Source organism: Chenopodium album, chromosome 12, assembly GCF_948465745.1.
Source record: "Chenopodium album chromosome 12, dcCheAlbu1.1, whole genome shotgun sequence".
Lineage (NCBI taxonomy): Eukaryota > Viridiplantae > Streptophyta > Magnoliopsida > Caryophyllales > Amaranthaceae > Chenopodium > Chenopodium album.
The window spans coordinates 50770707-50787915 of NC_137845.1; the positions used below are offsets into that span (position 1 = coordinate 50770707).

General features: G+C 33.5%; 2 protein-coding genes across 4 annotated transcripts; both read left to right on the forward strand.

Moving 5' to 3' along the window:
* Window positions 1–292: 292 nt before the first annotated feature.
* On the forward strand, window positions 293–8194 carry LOC145572540 (ras-related protein RABB1c-like). Its single transcript, XM_081631505.1, has 6 exons — window positions 293–548; window positions 4466–4605; window positions 4681–4763; window positions 5169–5373; window positions 5477–5545; window positions 7795–8194. The coding sequence occupies exons 1-6, from the start codon at window positions 503–505 to the stop codon at window positions 7885–7887; spliced, it is 636 nt and encodes a 211-aa protein (XP_081487631.1). The 5' UTR covers window positions 293–502; the 3' UTR covers window positions 7888–8194.
* Window positions 8195–10786: 2592 nt separating this feature from the next.
* Window positions 10787–16481, forward strand: LOC145570592 (ras-related protein RABB1c-like). 3 transcript variants are annotated; one of them, XM_081629715.1, is made up of 6 exons: window positions 10787–11215; window positions 12645–12784; window positions 12860–12942; window positions 13367–13571; window positions 13673–13746; window positions 16119–16481. In XM_081629715.1, exons 2-6 carry the CDS (start codon window positions 12737–12739, stop codon window positions 16204–16206), a joined length of 498 nt encoding a protein of 165 aa, XP_081485841.1. In that variant the 5' UTR covers window positions 10787–11215; window positions 12645–12736; the 3' UTR covers window positions 16207–16481. The 3 variants fall into 3 exon arrangements, with proteins under 3 accessions (XP_081485841.1, XP_081485839.1, XP_081485840.1); XM_081629713.1 differs by having other exon boundaries at window positions 10788–11215; window positions 13673–13741; window positions 14862–16481; XM_081629714.1 differs by having other exon boundaries at window positions 10788–11215; window positions 13673–13741; window positions 16143–16481.
* The last annotated feature ends 728 nt before the right edge of the window (window positions 16482–17209 follow it).

Here is a 17209-nt window from a genome sequence, read left to right on the forward strand (position 1 = left end):
GAATCATTATACTAATTGTCTTTAAAATTAATCCAAACCAACTTGCCACCCATCACCCTAACCATCTATTTCAAACCAACCCGTTTTCTACCCGAAACCAAACCATTAACCCGAATTAACACTGTTTTACGTGCCACGTCCACGTGTACACCGCCGGATGTCGGCATGATCACCCTTTACATGATGAAGTAGTTTGCCGTGACTGTCTAAAATATGGATTTAATAATTCAAACAAACGATACGCAATCAATTGATTAACTCCGTATAAAACTCTTGAAACTGCCAGCATTTACAAGGTGTCCTCTTTTCTTAACAAAGAGGAGAAACGAAGAAAACTCTCATCTTTTTTTGACTTCTTATTGTTATCTCTCCTCCTTATTTCCCCCTAAAATCCTCTCTATCTTTCAATTCAACCTATATTTTTCGATTTTTCTCCCAATTCTTCAATCAATCGATTGATTAAGCATCGTTTTTACGATTAGGGCTTGTATAATCGGCGAAAATGTCCTACGCTTACCTTTTCAAATACATCATCATCGGAGATACTGGTAATTGATTCTTCATCTGTTTGATGATTTTGCAAATTTTGTTTTCATGATTATTAATTCGCTTTTAATTGATTTTATCTGTGTGATTAAGCCCTAGCACGTTGATTGTTGGAGGAATTTCTCTAAATTTTTGTTGATGATTTAATTTTTTAATTGAAAAGTTTTTAGGGTTATTGTTGTGTTATTTGCATGGAATTAAGATTAATTGAAATTAAGCGCAGGTTTAGGTTGTTAGTAGTTTATCACTGCATGATTTGGTTATTTGATGATAATTTTTTGGGTTTAAACATTAATTCTGGTAGATCTTGGGTTATTTTGATGACCGTTTATTCAGTGAGAGGTTGGTTAAGAGGTTTATGCTGAGAATACGCACGGTTGGACGGTCCTAGTTCGGAATTTTTGAGAAAATGTAACTAAAACTGCTGCGTTAATGGTTTTCTGGGTTAATCAAATGATGCATTGATTTGGCTTTAGGTGAGAACTGTCCTAAAGATATTCATACTTGGAGAAAATTACGCTTTATATTGGCATTCGTACTAGACTGACACTCTGACAGTAACCAGTCTAGGTTCTTTTTTGATCATCTTAGTGATTGTGAGAATGAGGTGTGGAAGTGTATGGAATCTGATGTTATTTGTGTTAAAGGGAAAGGATCAAATGTAGTTACTTTCATAGGTTTAGTAATTATTTTACAGTTTGTTTGGGAAGGATGGTGGTGGAGTTTGGGGGAGTTTGGTGCATTGGAACAGGATGGATACTGGGTAGTTTGGTCTGGAATACGAAATTAGCCTATGGACAGAAAATTATTAGTTGATACTCTTTCCCCTCGATCTTTTGTTTGAATGGATGCAATGCTGCTTCATGATGACATTGATGACATTATGATTAGATGGCTTCAATCATTAATTTGTCAATTCTTCCATAGAGGTATGTGTGATTAGATCCTTTTTACTAAGGAACACATGCAACAAAAACATTCCGTTTGGTCCTTGTCTATGCTCTTCTTGATTAAAGAATGAAGAAGAAATCTTAATTTGTAATCCCAATTGATAATTTTTTGGAAGCATACTGTTTCGATCCCTTATAAATGTTCCTCATTTGGTAAACATCCTAGTCAAGCAGAACATAAATGATTTGTAATAGATTTTTATTAGAGTACAAATATCTTATTTATTCAATTCATTTAAGATGACATTTAATTTTATGATGAAATACTAAAACTAAAGATATAAAAGTTGTTCATTGAATGATGTTTAGGAACATTCGAATGTTAGTTTGGATATTTGTAAATGGTGATTTTATTCCAAGTTTGGTGGAAGTGATTATTGGTTTTCTCTTTTAACTATTTCAAGAGCTTAGGTTAACTTTTATTATCTAGCCCCGAAGAATGATGGATCACTTATGAGTTTTCCCACAACCGTGGTTTATAAGATTTGTCTATAGTCATTTTTTCTTACCATATTACATTTGTAGAGGCCCTAGAGGGCATTTAAATTCTACGTGCTCAATTTTTAGTAAGGTTATTATTGATTTTTAAAGGAGTGGGTGCTTAGGTATATATAAACTAGTTTTTGAGAATACTTTTGTATAGGTTCATTTGGAATTTTTGAAAAAAGTGATGGATGAGATTAATTTTAGGTTCGGTTTTGGTTAGAGCTGAATAAGTGCTTATTGCTGTTCCCGGTGCTTGACTAAGAGGTGGCTTGAGGCTTCTTGTGGTCCTTTCTTCTTCTTTCTTGTTCAAGTCATGTTTTGAGTTTGGGTATGCTCTTATAAGTATTGCAAAGTTAATATGTCCTCTATGTTTCTCAGTCCTTTAAGTTGCTCTCATATCTTAAGGATCTATTTGTCCAAGTTTTATTTCACCGGTAGTAAGCAGCCCATGTCAAAGATAAATTTGCTTCCTTATGGAGGTTACTATGGTATCTCTTGAAAAATCTCAATTACTTTAGTCTTCTTTTAGGGATAATCCCTTAGTAGTAGTCCTGGGAATCGGTCATTAAGAAGGTTTATAGGAGTTAGTTAGACGAAGAACTTGTGACTTTTTGAGGGGACATATGACCCTTTTTAATTTATTGTTTAATAGTAGTATTCCATGTTCTATGTTATCCCTTTTAAGTTTCTTATGGGGGTAGTTAATATGCTAGAGAGGGTTATTTTTTATGTAGCACAAAAACTGCTCGGTTCGGGAAATTGTTTGGAAAACCTCAAGTCCTAACCAATTATGTTCTTCGTGAGCACAAGATCTATAAGGTTTTGAAAACAAGGGTATCTCAGGTCCCAAAAGTTTATGTGCTTCCTAGTTTATTTGGTTATGAAATACTTTTTTTAAAGTTGAGACTTGGGTGGGTGTTTATAAGCTTCTAGAAGCTTGGTTCTGGTGTTTTCTACAAAAATATGGGGCTAGGGCATAGGATGATGATTCTACAAGAGGAATGAATTGGATGAAATAAAGGACTTGTGTTAATTTCACTAGCCTATAGAAGTTTCTTTCATATCTTAAATATTGTTCCAAGTTTTTAGGAAATTTTGGGCAAGGTAGGAAGGTTCTAGTATTCTTTTCCACCCTTATATAGATTGTCCACCATTCATTAGGCTTTTAATTTTCTTTCTTGGTGGGATTTAGTGCTACTTCATCATTGGAATATTTATCGCAGATGATCTGTATGATCAGGAGTAGGGGAGCTGACTAACTTGCTAAACATCCTTTTAGTCCACACCTCAGGTGTCATTCTTTTATAACCATATAAATTATAGATACATACTTTATATTTATATGAGAGGCATTTTGCTATGAAGGTTGTGATGATATTTTTAATTGACAAATTTATTGGGGCTTGTAACTTTCTAGCCTAACTATCCTAGTTACATAGTTAAAAGAGAAGCGTGTGTGGTAATAAAAGAGATAGTGGCTTCCTTAGTTCCTTTTTTATTAGTCTAGTTTTGTTGTTGGCTACCCATTTGTAATTCCTCAAAACACGAGAATATGCAAATTTTTAATAAGATATGAATTTTTCTCCAAAGCTTTTCGCCTAAAGTTGATAATGCATGTGTCTCCATCTCATGCCTTGTTCGGTTGTAGCTTGAATTTTGAGGACACCTTGTTGCCTTTTTTGGTTGTACCTTGGATTTTGAGGACACCTTGTTGCCTTTTTTGGTTGTACCTTGGATTTTGAGGACACCTTGTTGCCTTTTTTGGTTGTACCTTAGATTTTGAGGACACCTTGCTCCCTTGTTGGTTTTTTTTGTTCCTTTGAACACCCATTTAGAAAAATAAGGGTGAAAAAGGTGGGAGAATGGCAAAGTTGCTTTTATGATAAGTGATGCAGACATTAGTGCACGCCTTTGAACATCAATTACCTGTTCTACCCATTAATAAATTTTTAGGAAGAAATTAGCTTGTGAATGTTTTAATGCCCCTTTCTTCTTATGTGTTTTGTTTTGTTTGCTACACAGCATGAGGTTACGGCGTAGCTTTAAGGATCCTACTAACCAAACAAATTTAACTGAATTCTTTATTCTTCGTCATATTATAATGTATTTGGGTTATCTATAGCCTAAAAATAACTTGAGTTCTGAGTATGAGAATAGCCAAATTCTGTTGTCTAATGAATCAGTTGAGAGACTTTTGGTTGTAATTTATTTTGGATTTTGGCTAGATGGCTTCTGAAAAGAAGGGAGATTAGAGTCATTAGACTAGTGAATGGAACGTTTTTATTAATGAATGAAGCCTTGGAGGATATTGTGCTGTTCTTACTTGTGCTCTTAAAGATGTCATGAATTTTTGTGTTTACTAGACATGGATTCATGTATATGCCATTGTACAATGACTACAGACTATACTTGTATGTTTTACTTTTTATTTACTTGTGATAGAGGCTAGGTCGAAATTAATACTATCATCTTTTGTTCTACAGGAGTGGGGAAGTCATGTCTTCTTTTGCAATTTACAGACAAGAGGTTTCAGCCTGTGCATGACTTGACCATTGGTGTTGAATTCGGGGCCAGAATGATTACAATTGATAACAAGCCAATTAAGTTACAAATATGGGATACGGTTTGTATCAATCTCTTCAAATAGTTGGATAATTCTATCTGCATAAGTTCTGACAGTGGCTGTATTCTGCTTTAGGCTGGTCAAGAATCATTTAGGTCTATTACAAGATCCTATTATCGAGGAGCTGCAGGCGCACTTCTGGTGTATGACATCACCAGGTAACGGCGTATCCAAGATTCTCCTAATGCAGTTTTCTGGTTTTCACAGCATGTCTTTCTACCATTAGCAATTATGGTTGACTTCATTACAGTCTACAAATCATCTTATTATGGACCCAACCCCTTGCCCCCATTAAAATGTCATTTAAGCTCTCGATTAGAATCTCTAGTTTTTGAATAACAATTTAGAAAAGTTTAAAAGGAACTCATAGTATGAACATGCACTCCGAATACTGGCACAAAAAAGTTATATTCAGTGCTGGAGAGTGAATGCTATATGCTTTTGGATAGTTGCTTGAGTTTTCTGTAGAGTTAAGAGATATCAGCTCCATGCATGAAATTTTTGTTGGTGGTACAGGGTTAGTTTCCAGTGGGTTGTTATACCATCTGCCATTGTTTGTGCAGGAGGGAGACTTTTAATCACCTTGCAAGTTGGCTGGAGGATGCAAGGCAACATGCTAATGCAAATATGACAATCATGCTAATTGGTAACAAATGTGATCTTGCTCATAGGAGGGCAGTAAGTACCGAGGAAGGTGAACAGTTTGCCAAGGAACATGGATTGATATTCATGGAGTGTTCAGCAAAAACTGCTCAAAATGTCGAGGAGGTACTGGCCTTTCTCGAATGTTGTAATGAGTATGATAAGTTCACTTAAAAAATGCCCAATTCTTTATAACTTAATTTTTTTTTGTAAACCTGGTTATGTGTAGGCATTCATAAAAACTGCTGCTACAATCTACAAGAAGATTCAGGATGGAGTGTTTGATGTATCTAATGAGGTAGGTATCCTTGTATGGATCATCTTTGATTTTATGCTTAGACACTGGAAGATTCTTATGACCACTTTAGCTGATGCCTCTCCTCCCCCATCATATGTTCTTTTAGATTTTCCATTTTGAAAGTGTTAAATCTAAGTGATCTCATACATCTATTTTAGCATATAGTGTGTTGTCACCTTTCAAATACATGTCACTGTCATAAATGCTCATAACATTGGCTGGCTGATAAACTTATCTTTAACAAAAAACTTTAAGAAAAATGAGCAAAATAGGAGTTACTAATCCTCAAATCCAAGATCAATCTCTTGTAAACTGTACTTCAAGCAAGATCGGTGATAGTAACACCAGGATACCTTATACAGAAATTAATGGCAAAATTGTGATCTACCCTGCTATCACAATAATTCCAAACTCCAAAAATTTATAATACACTAAGCATATACCGCATACTTTTCTTTGCTCTTCTGCCTCTGCACACCGTCTATGCCTCAAAACCTCAATGGATGATGGATCATAGTTGGGCCTAGTGTGGTCCCTATGATTGCAACTGTATCAGGATCAGTAGGGAGGTTCAAGCTAGCAATATAAAGATCTTGAAATGAAGATCAAATACATATACAAATTACAAGTGACAAACATGTGAACAAATTACTGACGATATCTGATTAATTTATCACGTCAAAAAGGCAGGTGGGGTATAAAAAAGGAAAGTTATGTTACCAAGCTAAGATATTTTAACCAGGAAGTCATATAGGAAAAACACTGGCAGACAAAAGATGATGTGAAGTGGGGCAAGTACACTTATAAGCCTCACGAGGAGGAGGGGAGGTGGGGTTTTGGGGGAGGGTGGAAATTTGCTTTGGGCCATATGCATGTATCCTAGAATTTGGGCTTTGGTGAATATGTCATGTCACTTCTTGTTTTTTTTGGGTCCTTCACATTTTTTCTTTTTTTATTTTTGGCTTCTTATCAATAATAATTAATAATGGTCATGAGGTCATCCATAAAGTGGTGTGATATTTATTTGGTGTTAATGCATTGTAAAAGTGTGGAGTATATGATTGGAACAGAATGGCTTAATTTTTGATGGAGCTGCTGTCTTGTGTGATTTTCTCTGGGACAAAGTAAATTTGTTGGTGTTATCGTGGGCAAAGGCTGCTGGGGCTTTTAAGAATTAATGGAGTGATATAAAGGAATTGGATAAAATAATTTGTCTTTCGTTATTCTTTCCTCGTGATATGTACCTTTCTTGGTTGATTGATATGGTGTACCTTTTCTTATCCAGAATATAGTATAATATTTATAAAATTGGTGCAATATGTTTTCGTCACTTCCTCATCGCATCTATTGCTTTGACATATTGAATTTAGTCATCTTAAATGCCTTATTTCAGGCATATTTAGGAACTTATATTGACATTCCAAAATCCTAATACAATGGTCTTTGTTTAACCCTACTTGAAACCCTTTGGACTCTTGGGCTTTTCAAATAAGTTGTAGCTTTCAAAGTATCGGTATTGCTTACATTGCAAACTTATTTTGGCATGTAACTAAATTGATTTCCTGAGATATATGCATTTTTCTTTATTCTTCTCTAAATCCAATTTTGAAAGTTAAGACTTAACGTCCCTGCTGTAGCAACTTTGCATCGTAGCAGAATTGATATGTTTATATAAAGTTGGATTCTTGACATGTTTTTAGATAAAAGTTGCTTACGATGCCTCTCTCCCTAATTGTTAGTTGTGTTTCTAGTTTCTATTAGTTTTTATTGTAAATGTCTTATATCTGATTTCTCTTCTAAATATCCTCATTCCTTTTGTCCCACAAGTTGAATGTTTGGTAGTCCAATTGTTGGGCAAGTGATTTTATCGACCAGTAGCTGGTACACATACTTAGCATCTTATGCTAGTTTCCTTGTACATTGTCACCAAACTCCAACATACGCATGACACCCTTGCTCTTCAGGAAAAGAGTTACATGTTACTCGTATTGTTTATATCTTTATTTTGGGGTCTCTGTATATGATACGTACTTGCATCACGCCAAGATCCAATGTGGAAGCTGAATAAAATAATCATTGGTGTAATCTAATGTGATTTTGGATTCGTATCAAGTACAATATCATTTAGGATCCTGTGTAGAGTACTACTTCGTATTTGTTTAAATCCTTGGCTTTTGGTTTGTATGCTCTTACCAAGTTACCATTAATTGTACTAGAGTTTGCCACTAAGTTTTTTTTTGTCTGTGTAGTCTTATGGCATCAAAGTTGGATATGGAGGTATACAAGGAAATGCTGCTGGTAGAGATGCATCAACTTCTCAAAGCGGGGCCTGCTGTGGTTAAAGTTCCATCTAATGTTGGCGCTGGAATTCTGCTCTTCTTCAGTGGTTTGATAGTGGGGTTTGTTTGTTAATTTAGTTCGACATTTGTGATTACTTATGCACATATTCCTGTTTCACCATCTCTATGTAAAATCTCGCTTCCTTGAAATTTAGCCGTAGGAGACCTAATATATTATAATTTGTTATTTCTTTCAATGATTTATGTTCATTTGCCCGTGCAAGGCATGGATTGCTAAGCTTTGTGATTCTGTATTTGTTTGATATTATATAATACTCCCACTATTCGTTGTATCCACTTTACAAATTTTTAGTGACAATTGTTTTTTGATGAATATGAGGAGCAAGCCCCAAAGACGAAGAAACTACAAGCCACAAACTAGAAAGAAAACCGACAGATTAGTTGCTTGTATTATTCTACGGCACCATCCTGAGTCTCAATAAGAGCGGCTTGAAGATCCTTTATGACAGCTTCAAAGTGGACCAATTTCTTAGCTGACGAGATGCCATAGTTACATTTGTTGCTTCCAATTGATTTTGCGGTGTTTGATTAGGAGAGGTTTGGGGCAAAAGAGAGGTTAACTAATTCAAATCTCTAACGTGCCTGCTTGGTTGAGAGAGGGCTTAAGAGGAGGGCTTAAGATATAAAAAAACGGAAGGATTTGTTTTGACATGAAATGGATATATCCATATATCGTTGACTTATTTTTATGAGATGAAAAAATATGGCAAAACCTATACCCAAAATTGGTTCACGTAGAAATGGACGTATTAATTCGCGTAAAAGTGCAAGTAAAATACCAAAGGGAATTATTCATGTTCAAGCAAGTTTCAATAATACCATTGTGACTGTTACAGATGTACGGGGTCGAGTAGTTTCTTGGTCTTCTTCCAGTACTTGTGGATTCAGGGGTACAAAAAGAGGGACACCGTTTGCGGCTCAAACTGCAGTAGGAAATGCTATTCCAGTATTGGAACAAGGTATGCAACGTGCCGAAGTCATGAAAAAGGGTGTTGAATACAATAAGCTAATATTGAAAAGGCTTAATGATCTTATACAATAAACAAACTTAATACATCTAAAGTACTCTACAAAGACAACTCACAATGTTTTGTACTGAATATGATTTTAGTCTTATACAAGAAACAAACTTCAATGTTTTGTACTGTATATGATTTTAGACACGCATTTATAAATCAATCAATAATAATAAAAATAATAATAGTAATAATAATAGTAATAATAAGCATAATCTATCTATTTATACATATACTAAAACAGAGGGCACTCGAAGCTCTACTCTAACTATACTTTGACACGTGTTGAGTTATTGTTAAAAATTTTCCCACTTCATTTTTCACTCCTAAATCTATTAACTAATACTAAAACAAAACTTTGCTGACATCATGCCTTTCCCAAATTGTACACATGTCACTTTGACATAAATTTTTTTCCCGCCAATTTGCTTTGATAATGTCATTATTTTCTATTTTTATATTTTTTTACTTTTGCCTATTTTTTTTATTTTTTATTATTATCTAATATAGTTTACCTTTCATATGTTTTATCCTTTGTCCTCATCGACTCCCTTTTTTTTTAAGTATATTAATATTTCAATGTTCAAAAGTGTTCATTGTGATTTTTTTTAATTTTATAAATAACTAGATTAAACTCGTGCGCTGCACGATTTAAATAATTTTATTATTGTGCATAAAAAAATTATTATTTATGTAAAAGAGTGATTATTATTTTTTGTTTGAAAATTAATGTATAATGTAGATTAAAGAAAAAGTTAATAATTGATGACAACATTCATAGAAATTTTTCAGAAATTTTTTAATGTGAGAATGACACGTAAAATAGATTAGAGGTTGGTGATGTCAGCAATATTTTGTTTTAGTAATAGTTAATAGATATACTACAGTGTACACAAAAAATTAACGGAGTAGAAAACTTTCTTTCTCCCCATTATAAACAAATGTCATAATATGTTTGTTTAAAATCGTGCATCGCACGGGAACTAAACTAGTATAGCAACTAAATCAAAGTTTATATGTTATAAAATAATATAAATATTTTATACTCATTTACCTATTACCATAATCTACCTACTTCCTTCTTATGATAATGCATGTAAAATCACAATATAATCTCTGATTATACTTATAATATTATACATCTAAATATTTTTATTATCTTGATCTTAATATTTAATCTTAAGATTTTTTTTTTTTTTTGAATAGCAATATTTGATATTTGAATGGTTTAAGTGTACTACGAGCATGTATTTTTTAACAATGGGTCATGGGTTTGCACTTCATCGTTATTATTTTTAAAATATACTCCCTCTGTTTTTAAATACTTGCTCCATTTCTCCATGCATGGAGTTTTAGGAGAATTGGAGAAAGTAATAAAATATAGTGGGGTGGGTGAAAGAATAAAAAACTGTATAAAGTAAAAATAGTGAAGAGAATTGAAGGTGAGAGAATATGAAATTAATAAAATATGATTTATGTTGGGTCCACTAGGTGAGAGAAATTAACTAAATATTGTAAAAGCTTTCCAAAAAAGGAAATGGAGCAAGTATTTCAAAAAGACCGAAAAAGCAAAATGGAGCAAGTAGTTAAAAACGGAGGGAGTATACATTATAAGAATTTTTAAAACAGTGCAATTTATTTTTCTAAAACTGTGAAAATTATATTAGATATATTTTTCTAAAACATTGTGGTCTGGGATAACGAGTAAGTGTTTTAATGTTGATTAAACCTAAACTACACATTTTAAAGGTAATCATAAACTTTCATATGTTAGGTGCTATAAAATCAGTTAAGCCACATTTTTATCAACTCAATCAATATTTAAACTGAACATTACTTGTATCAATTATAGTATGATTAAGTTGGAGAAGAAATGAAGAATGGAGGAAATAATTATTTTAATTTTACTTTTTATTTATTTATTTATTTTTTTTGGCTTTTTTTTTACCTGGTTTATTTTCACCCTCGTTACTTATCATAAGCACAAATTTAGTTTTATACAAAGTATTTTATTAGATTCGTATCAATATTTAATTTCAAAATAATAATTTTAAATTGGCATAAGTACTTTCTTTTATACAATTGACAACATAATCAATTTTAAAATTGGGCCTAAATATTGGACCTGAAATCCATAAACACGTTCATATTCTAACATTCAATATTCATCCGCTGAAACAAATTTCTGTTTTTCTCATCCACATTCCATTTCCCAGAAACTCCAATTTCGCTGGTTTTTGTTCAACTCCGTCTATGTCACCTTCGTCATCGCCGGCGCTTTCGTCGGTGAACGAGTATGCTTTCTTCGACAATCTTTGATTTCAATTTTCTTTCCTGATTTTCTGATCTGATTTGATTTGTTGTTTTTCCATGTTTGTGCTTTTCAATTGTTGCGATTTTTTGCTTTTTTTGTTTGTAATTTGCAATTCAATTTGATGATTTATGAGTTCCTGGATCTGATTGAACTGATTGTATAACGATGTGAGGATCGATTTTTGATTTTTGGCAAAAATTCCTCAACTCTTTTTTTTTTTTTTTTGATTTTTGATTTTTGATTCTTAACCATAGGAGGTATAATTAATTAATCAAAGGCACCTTGTCAGAACCAACAAGGGGATTAACAGAAGCAGGGCAATCCGAGATAGAGAAAGATTAGCCATGGAGTGTGCCACTTTGTTACATAATCTAGGACAAAAACAAATCCAAACAAAATCAAAACTACGAGAATATCTGTTACAATCAGTTGAGTAGGAGAATTCTGATGCTTAGAATCATCAAACGCTGTTCTTATGCCGAAAAGGAGAGCTACAGCCTCGGTTTCACTAATGCTGCCACTGCCATTGAGTGATTTACCCCCTGTCATCATTACATCACCAATGCTGTCCCTGACCACCATACCCTTCCGTCCTTCGAAACCGATGCATCTCAGATGCCGGGGGAATCCAGTGGGCTCCCTTAAGTTCGGAGCAACATATTAGCCAAAAAAGTTCAGAGTTTTTGAATGGATCAACTCTCACCTTCTCAAATAACCATTTGTTCCTCAACTTAATTTGGCTTTTATCAGGTTATGGATTATTATCTATTCAGATAAATCTAGATAGTATTTATGGAATATATTTATGTTAAGATATACAAGTATTATGTAAAATAGGATATATTATTTCCTAATAATCTTCTATCTCTAGGATTTCCACAAGATACAATTTCTATAGAGTTAGGAATCGTAGAATATTTGTAATATATATATCAGGCCTTTGCTGCTAAACTGATCAGAATATTCAGCATTCATCTAAACTTTACATCATCTCTCCTCCTTATTTCCCCCTAAAATGTCATACACTTACCTTTTCAAATACATCATCATCGGAGATACCTGTAATTGATTCTTCATTTGTTTTCATGATTATGAATTCTCTTTATATTGATTTTTTTTTGTCTGTTTGATTACGCCCTATCATGTTGATTGTTGGAGAAATTTCTCTTGATTTTTGTTGTTAATTTAATTTTATAATTGGAACTTTTTTAATTAATGAGTGAAACCTTGGGGGATATTGTGCTGTTTTTACTTGTGCTCTTAAAGATGTCATGAATGTTCGTGTTACTAGACATGAATTTATGTATGCCATTGTACAATGATTACAGACTATACTTGTATAGTTTACTTAGTATTTACTTGTGATAGAGTCTAAGTCAAAATTAATACTGTCATCTTTTGTTCTACAGGAGTGGGGAAGTCATGTCTTCTTTTGCAATTTACAGACAAGAGGTTTCAGCCTGTGCATGACTTGACCATTGGTGTTGAATTTGGGGCCAGAATGATTACAATTGATAACAAGCCAATTAAGCTTCAAATATGGGATACGGTTTGTATCAATCTCTTCAAATAGTTGGATAACTATATGTGCATAAGTTCTGACATTGGCTGTATTCTGCTTTAGGCTGGTCAAGAAACATTTAGGTCTATAACAAGATCCTACTATCGAGGAGCTGCAGGCGCGCTTCTGGTTTACGACATCACCAGGTAATGGCGTAACCAAGATTCTCCTAATGCAGTTTTCTGGTTTTCACAGCATGTCTTACTATCATTAGCAATTATGGAGACTTCATTACAGTCTCTACAAATCATCTTATTATGGACCCAACCCTTGCCCCCATTAAATGTCATTAAAGCTCTCTGATTAGAATCTCTAGTTTTTGAATAACAATTCTAGAAAAGTTTTAAAAGGAACTCATAGTATGAACATGTACTCCGAATACTGTCACAAAAAAAGTACTATCCAGTGCTGGAGAGTGAATGCTATTTGTTTTATTTTTATTTTCTTTTGGATGGTTGCTTGAGTTTTCTGTAGAGTTAAGAGATATCAGCTCCATGCATGAAATTTTTGTTGGTGGTACAGGGTTGGTTTCCAGTGGGTTATAATACCATCTGCCATTGTTTTGTGCAGGAGGGAGACTTTTAATCACCTTGCAAGTTGGCTGGAGGATGCAAGGCAACGTGCCAATGCAAATATGGTTATCATGCTAATTGGTAACAAATGTGATCTTGCTCACAGGAGGGCAGTGAGTACTGAGGAAGGTGAACAGTTCGCCAAGGAACATGGATTGATATTCATGGAGTGTTCAGCAATAACTGCTCAAAATGTCAAGGAGGTACTGGCCTTTCTTGAATGTTGTAATGATTATGATAAGTTCATTTAAATAAATGCCTAATTCTTTATAACCTATTTTTTTGAAAACTCGGTTATGTGTAGGCATTCATAAAAATTGCTGCTACAATCTACAAGAAGATTCAGGATGGAGTGTTTGATATATCTAATGAGGTAAGGTTTTCCTTGCATGTTCGACACTGGAAGATTCTTATGACCACTTTAGCTGATGCCATTTTGAACGTGTTAATTCTAAGTGATCTTATACATCTATTTTAGCATGTATTGTTTAGTCACCTTTCAAATACATGTCACTCTCATAAATGCTCATAACATTGGCTGGTTGTTTAACTTACCTTCAACAATAAAAATCAAGAAATATGAGAAAATAGAAGTCACTAATCCTCAAATCCATGATCAATCTCTTGTAAACTGTACTTCAAGCAAGATTGGTGATACTAACACCAAGATACCTTGTAAAGAAATTAATGGTAAAATTGTGATCTACCCTAGTATGAGTTTGCTAATACAACAATTCAGAACTCCAAAAATTTACTAATACGCTAACGTATACCGTATACCTTTTGTTTTTTTTTTGCTCTTCTGCCTCTGCACACTGTCCATGCCTCAAAAACTCAATGGATCATAGTTTGGCACTTGGGCCTAGTGTGGTCCCTATGTTTGCAACTGTACTCTTTTATAATCAGGATCAGTAGGGAGGTTCAAGCTAGTAACATAAATATCTTGAAAGGAAGATCAATTGAACATTTACAAGTAACAAATATGTGAACAAATTACTAAAGATTGTATCTGATTAATTTATCATTTCAAAAAGGCAGGTGGGGTATTAAAAAGGGAAGTTATGTTATCAAGCTAAGGTATTTTCACCAGGAAGTCATATAAGAAAAACACAGGCACAGAAAAGATGATGTGAGGTGGGGCAAGCACCCTTATAAGCCTCATGAGGGGGAGGGGAGGTGAGGTTGGGGGAGAGGGTGGAAATTTGCTTTGGGCCATATGCATGAATCTTAGAATTTGGACTTTTGTGAATTATGTTATGTCACTTCTCCTTGTTTTTCTTGGGTTCTTCACATTTTTTCTTTCTTTTCTTTCTTTCTTTCTTTCTTTCTTTCTTTATTTCTTTTTTTATTTCTTCTAATTTTTGGCTTCTTATCTATAATAATTAATAAAGGTCATGAGGTCATCCATAAAGTGGTGTGATATTTTATTTGGTGTCGATGCATTGTGAAAGTGTGGAGTATATGACTGGAACCGAATGGATTAATTTTTATAGGAGCTGCTGTCTTGTGTGATTTTCTCTGGGACAAAGTAATTTGTTGGTGTTTATCATGGGCAAAGGCTGCTAGGGCTTTTAAGAATTAATGGAGTGATATAAAGGAATTGGATTAATTTGTAATTTGTCTTTCGTTGCTCTTTCCTCATAAAAATGGTACTTTTTCTTATCCAAAAATATTAATGTAATACTAATTTAAATGGTGCAATATGTTTTCATCACTTCCTCATTGCATCTATTGCTTTGACTTATTGAATTTAGTCATCTTAAATGCCTTGTTTGAGGCATAATTATGAACTGAGATTGACATTCCAAGATCCTAATGCAATGGTCTTTGGACTCTGGGGCTTTTCAAATAAGGTGTAGCTTTCAAAGTATAGGTATTGCTTTCATTGCAAATTTATTTGGCATGCAACTAAATTGATTTCCTGGGATATGTGCATCTTTCTTCATTCTTGTCTAAATCCAATTTTTAAACTGAAGACTTAATGTCCCTGCAGTGGCAATTTTGTATTGCAGCAGACTTGACATGGTTATATAAAGTTGGATGCTCGACATGTTTTTAGGATAAAAGTTACATACTATGTCTCCCTCCCTAATTGTTAGTTGCGTTTCTAGTTTCTATTAGTTTTGATTGTAAATGTCTAATATCTTATTTCTCTTCTACATATCCTCCTTTCCTTTTGTCCCATAAGTTGAATATTTTGAAGTCCAATTGTTGGGCAAATGATTTTATTAATCAGTATCTGGTACATACTTAGCATCTTATGTTAGTTTCCTTGTACATTGTACTCGAAACTCCAACATACACATGAGTACATGACTATATGAGCTTGGTACTCATCATCCTTGCTCCTCAGGAAGGGGAAAATTGGTTTTGGGGAGGGTTTCAAGTGCATCTGGTCTCTGCTGCATGCTGAATGTTCGTTGGGTTTATCTATTCACCTGGCATGGTCTATTCATTTATTTTTATAGTTTCAACTGATCAGCAGTTTGGAAACTTTTTACTTGTACACTGTTGTATATTACTCGTATTGTTTATTTCTTTATTTTTGAGTCTCTGTATATGATACATACTTGCATCATGCCAAGTTTTACTGTGGAAGCTGAATAAAATAATCATTTGTGACTTGGTATAACTGTGATTTTGAATTCGTGTCAAGTATATCATTAGGATCTTGTGTAGAGTACTTTGGTTTGTATGCTCTTACCATTAATTGTAGGTAGAGTTTGCTACTAAGATTTTCTTGTCTACTATGGCATTAAAATTGGATATGGAAGTATACAAGGAAATGCCGCTGGTAGAGATGCATCGACTTCTCAAGGCGGGGCCTGCTGTGGTTGAAGTTGCATCTATTGCTCACGCTGGAATGCTGCTCCTCTTCAGTGGTTTGATAGTGGGGTTTGTTTGTTAATTTAGTTCGACATTTGTGATTACTTATGCACATATTCCTGTTTCACCATCTCTATGTAAAATCTCGCTTCCTTGAAATTTAGCCGTGGGAGACATAATATATGTTAATTTGTTATTTCTTTCAATGATTTATGTTCATATGCCCTGGAAGGCATGGATTTCTGTAATTGTTTGATATTATATAATACTCCCGCTATTTGTTGTAAGCTTGTAACCAATTTACCATTTTTTAGTAACAATTGTTTTTTTGGTGAATTTTGAAAAAGCTTAATGATTTAAGGCCTGTTTCGATTCACTAAAAACAACTGAACTAAACTGATTGGAGCTGAACTGAATAGAGTTGAAATGAATTATTTATGAGAGAAGCAAATTAGGAGCTGAATGAACTGAAATTAAGCTGAACAGAATAGGCCCTTAGTATTTTACTACGAGTATGTAAAATGTTCAAGGTTTGTATAGGATTTTAGACACGTTTAAATTTAGCACAAAAACAAACAATTTCAAATCAGAAATTTAGTACAACGAAATTATATCGACTCAATCAGCATTTAAAATTAACCATTACTCGTATTGATTATAGTATGATTACTAGGTTAGAACCTGTGCGATGCACAGTTTATATAAAACCTATTTTTAATTTGTATATTTTAAAAATAAATCGCTATTATACATGAATATAAATAAGAATTACGTATTTTGTAATTTTAAATTTTTTTATAATCATCAAAATTATGATATAATATCTGTTCAACGTTGTCTAATTCATAGTTCAATGTAGGAGGTCATTTATTAGTGTGCTATTTAAAAATTTTTCAATTTCCTAAGATAAATTGATAGGTTTTAGTTGTAAAGTAGAACCTTCCAATATTTAAATTTCAAAAATGTTAAATATGATAACTCTACCAAAAAAAAAAAAAATGACATCATCATTGCA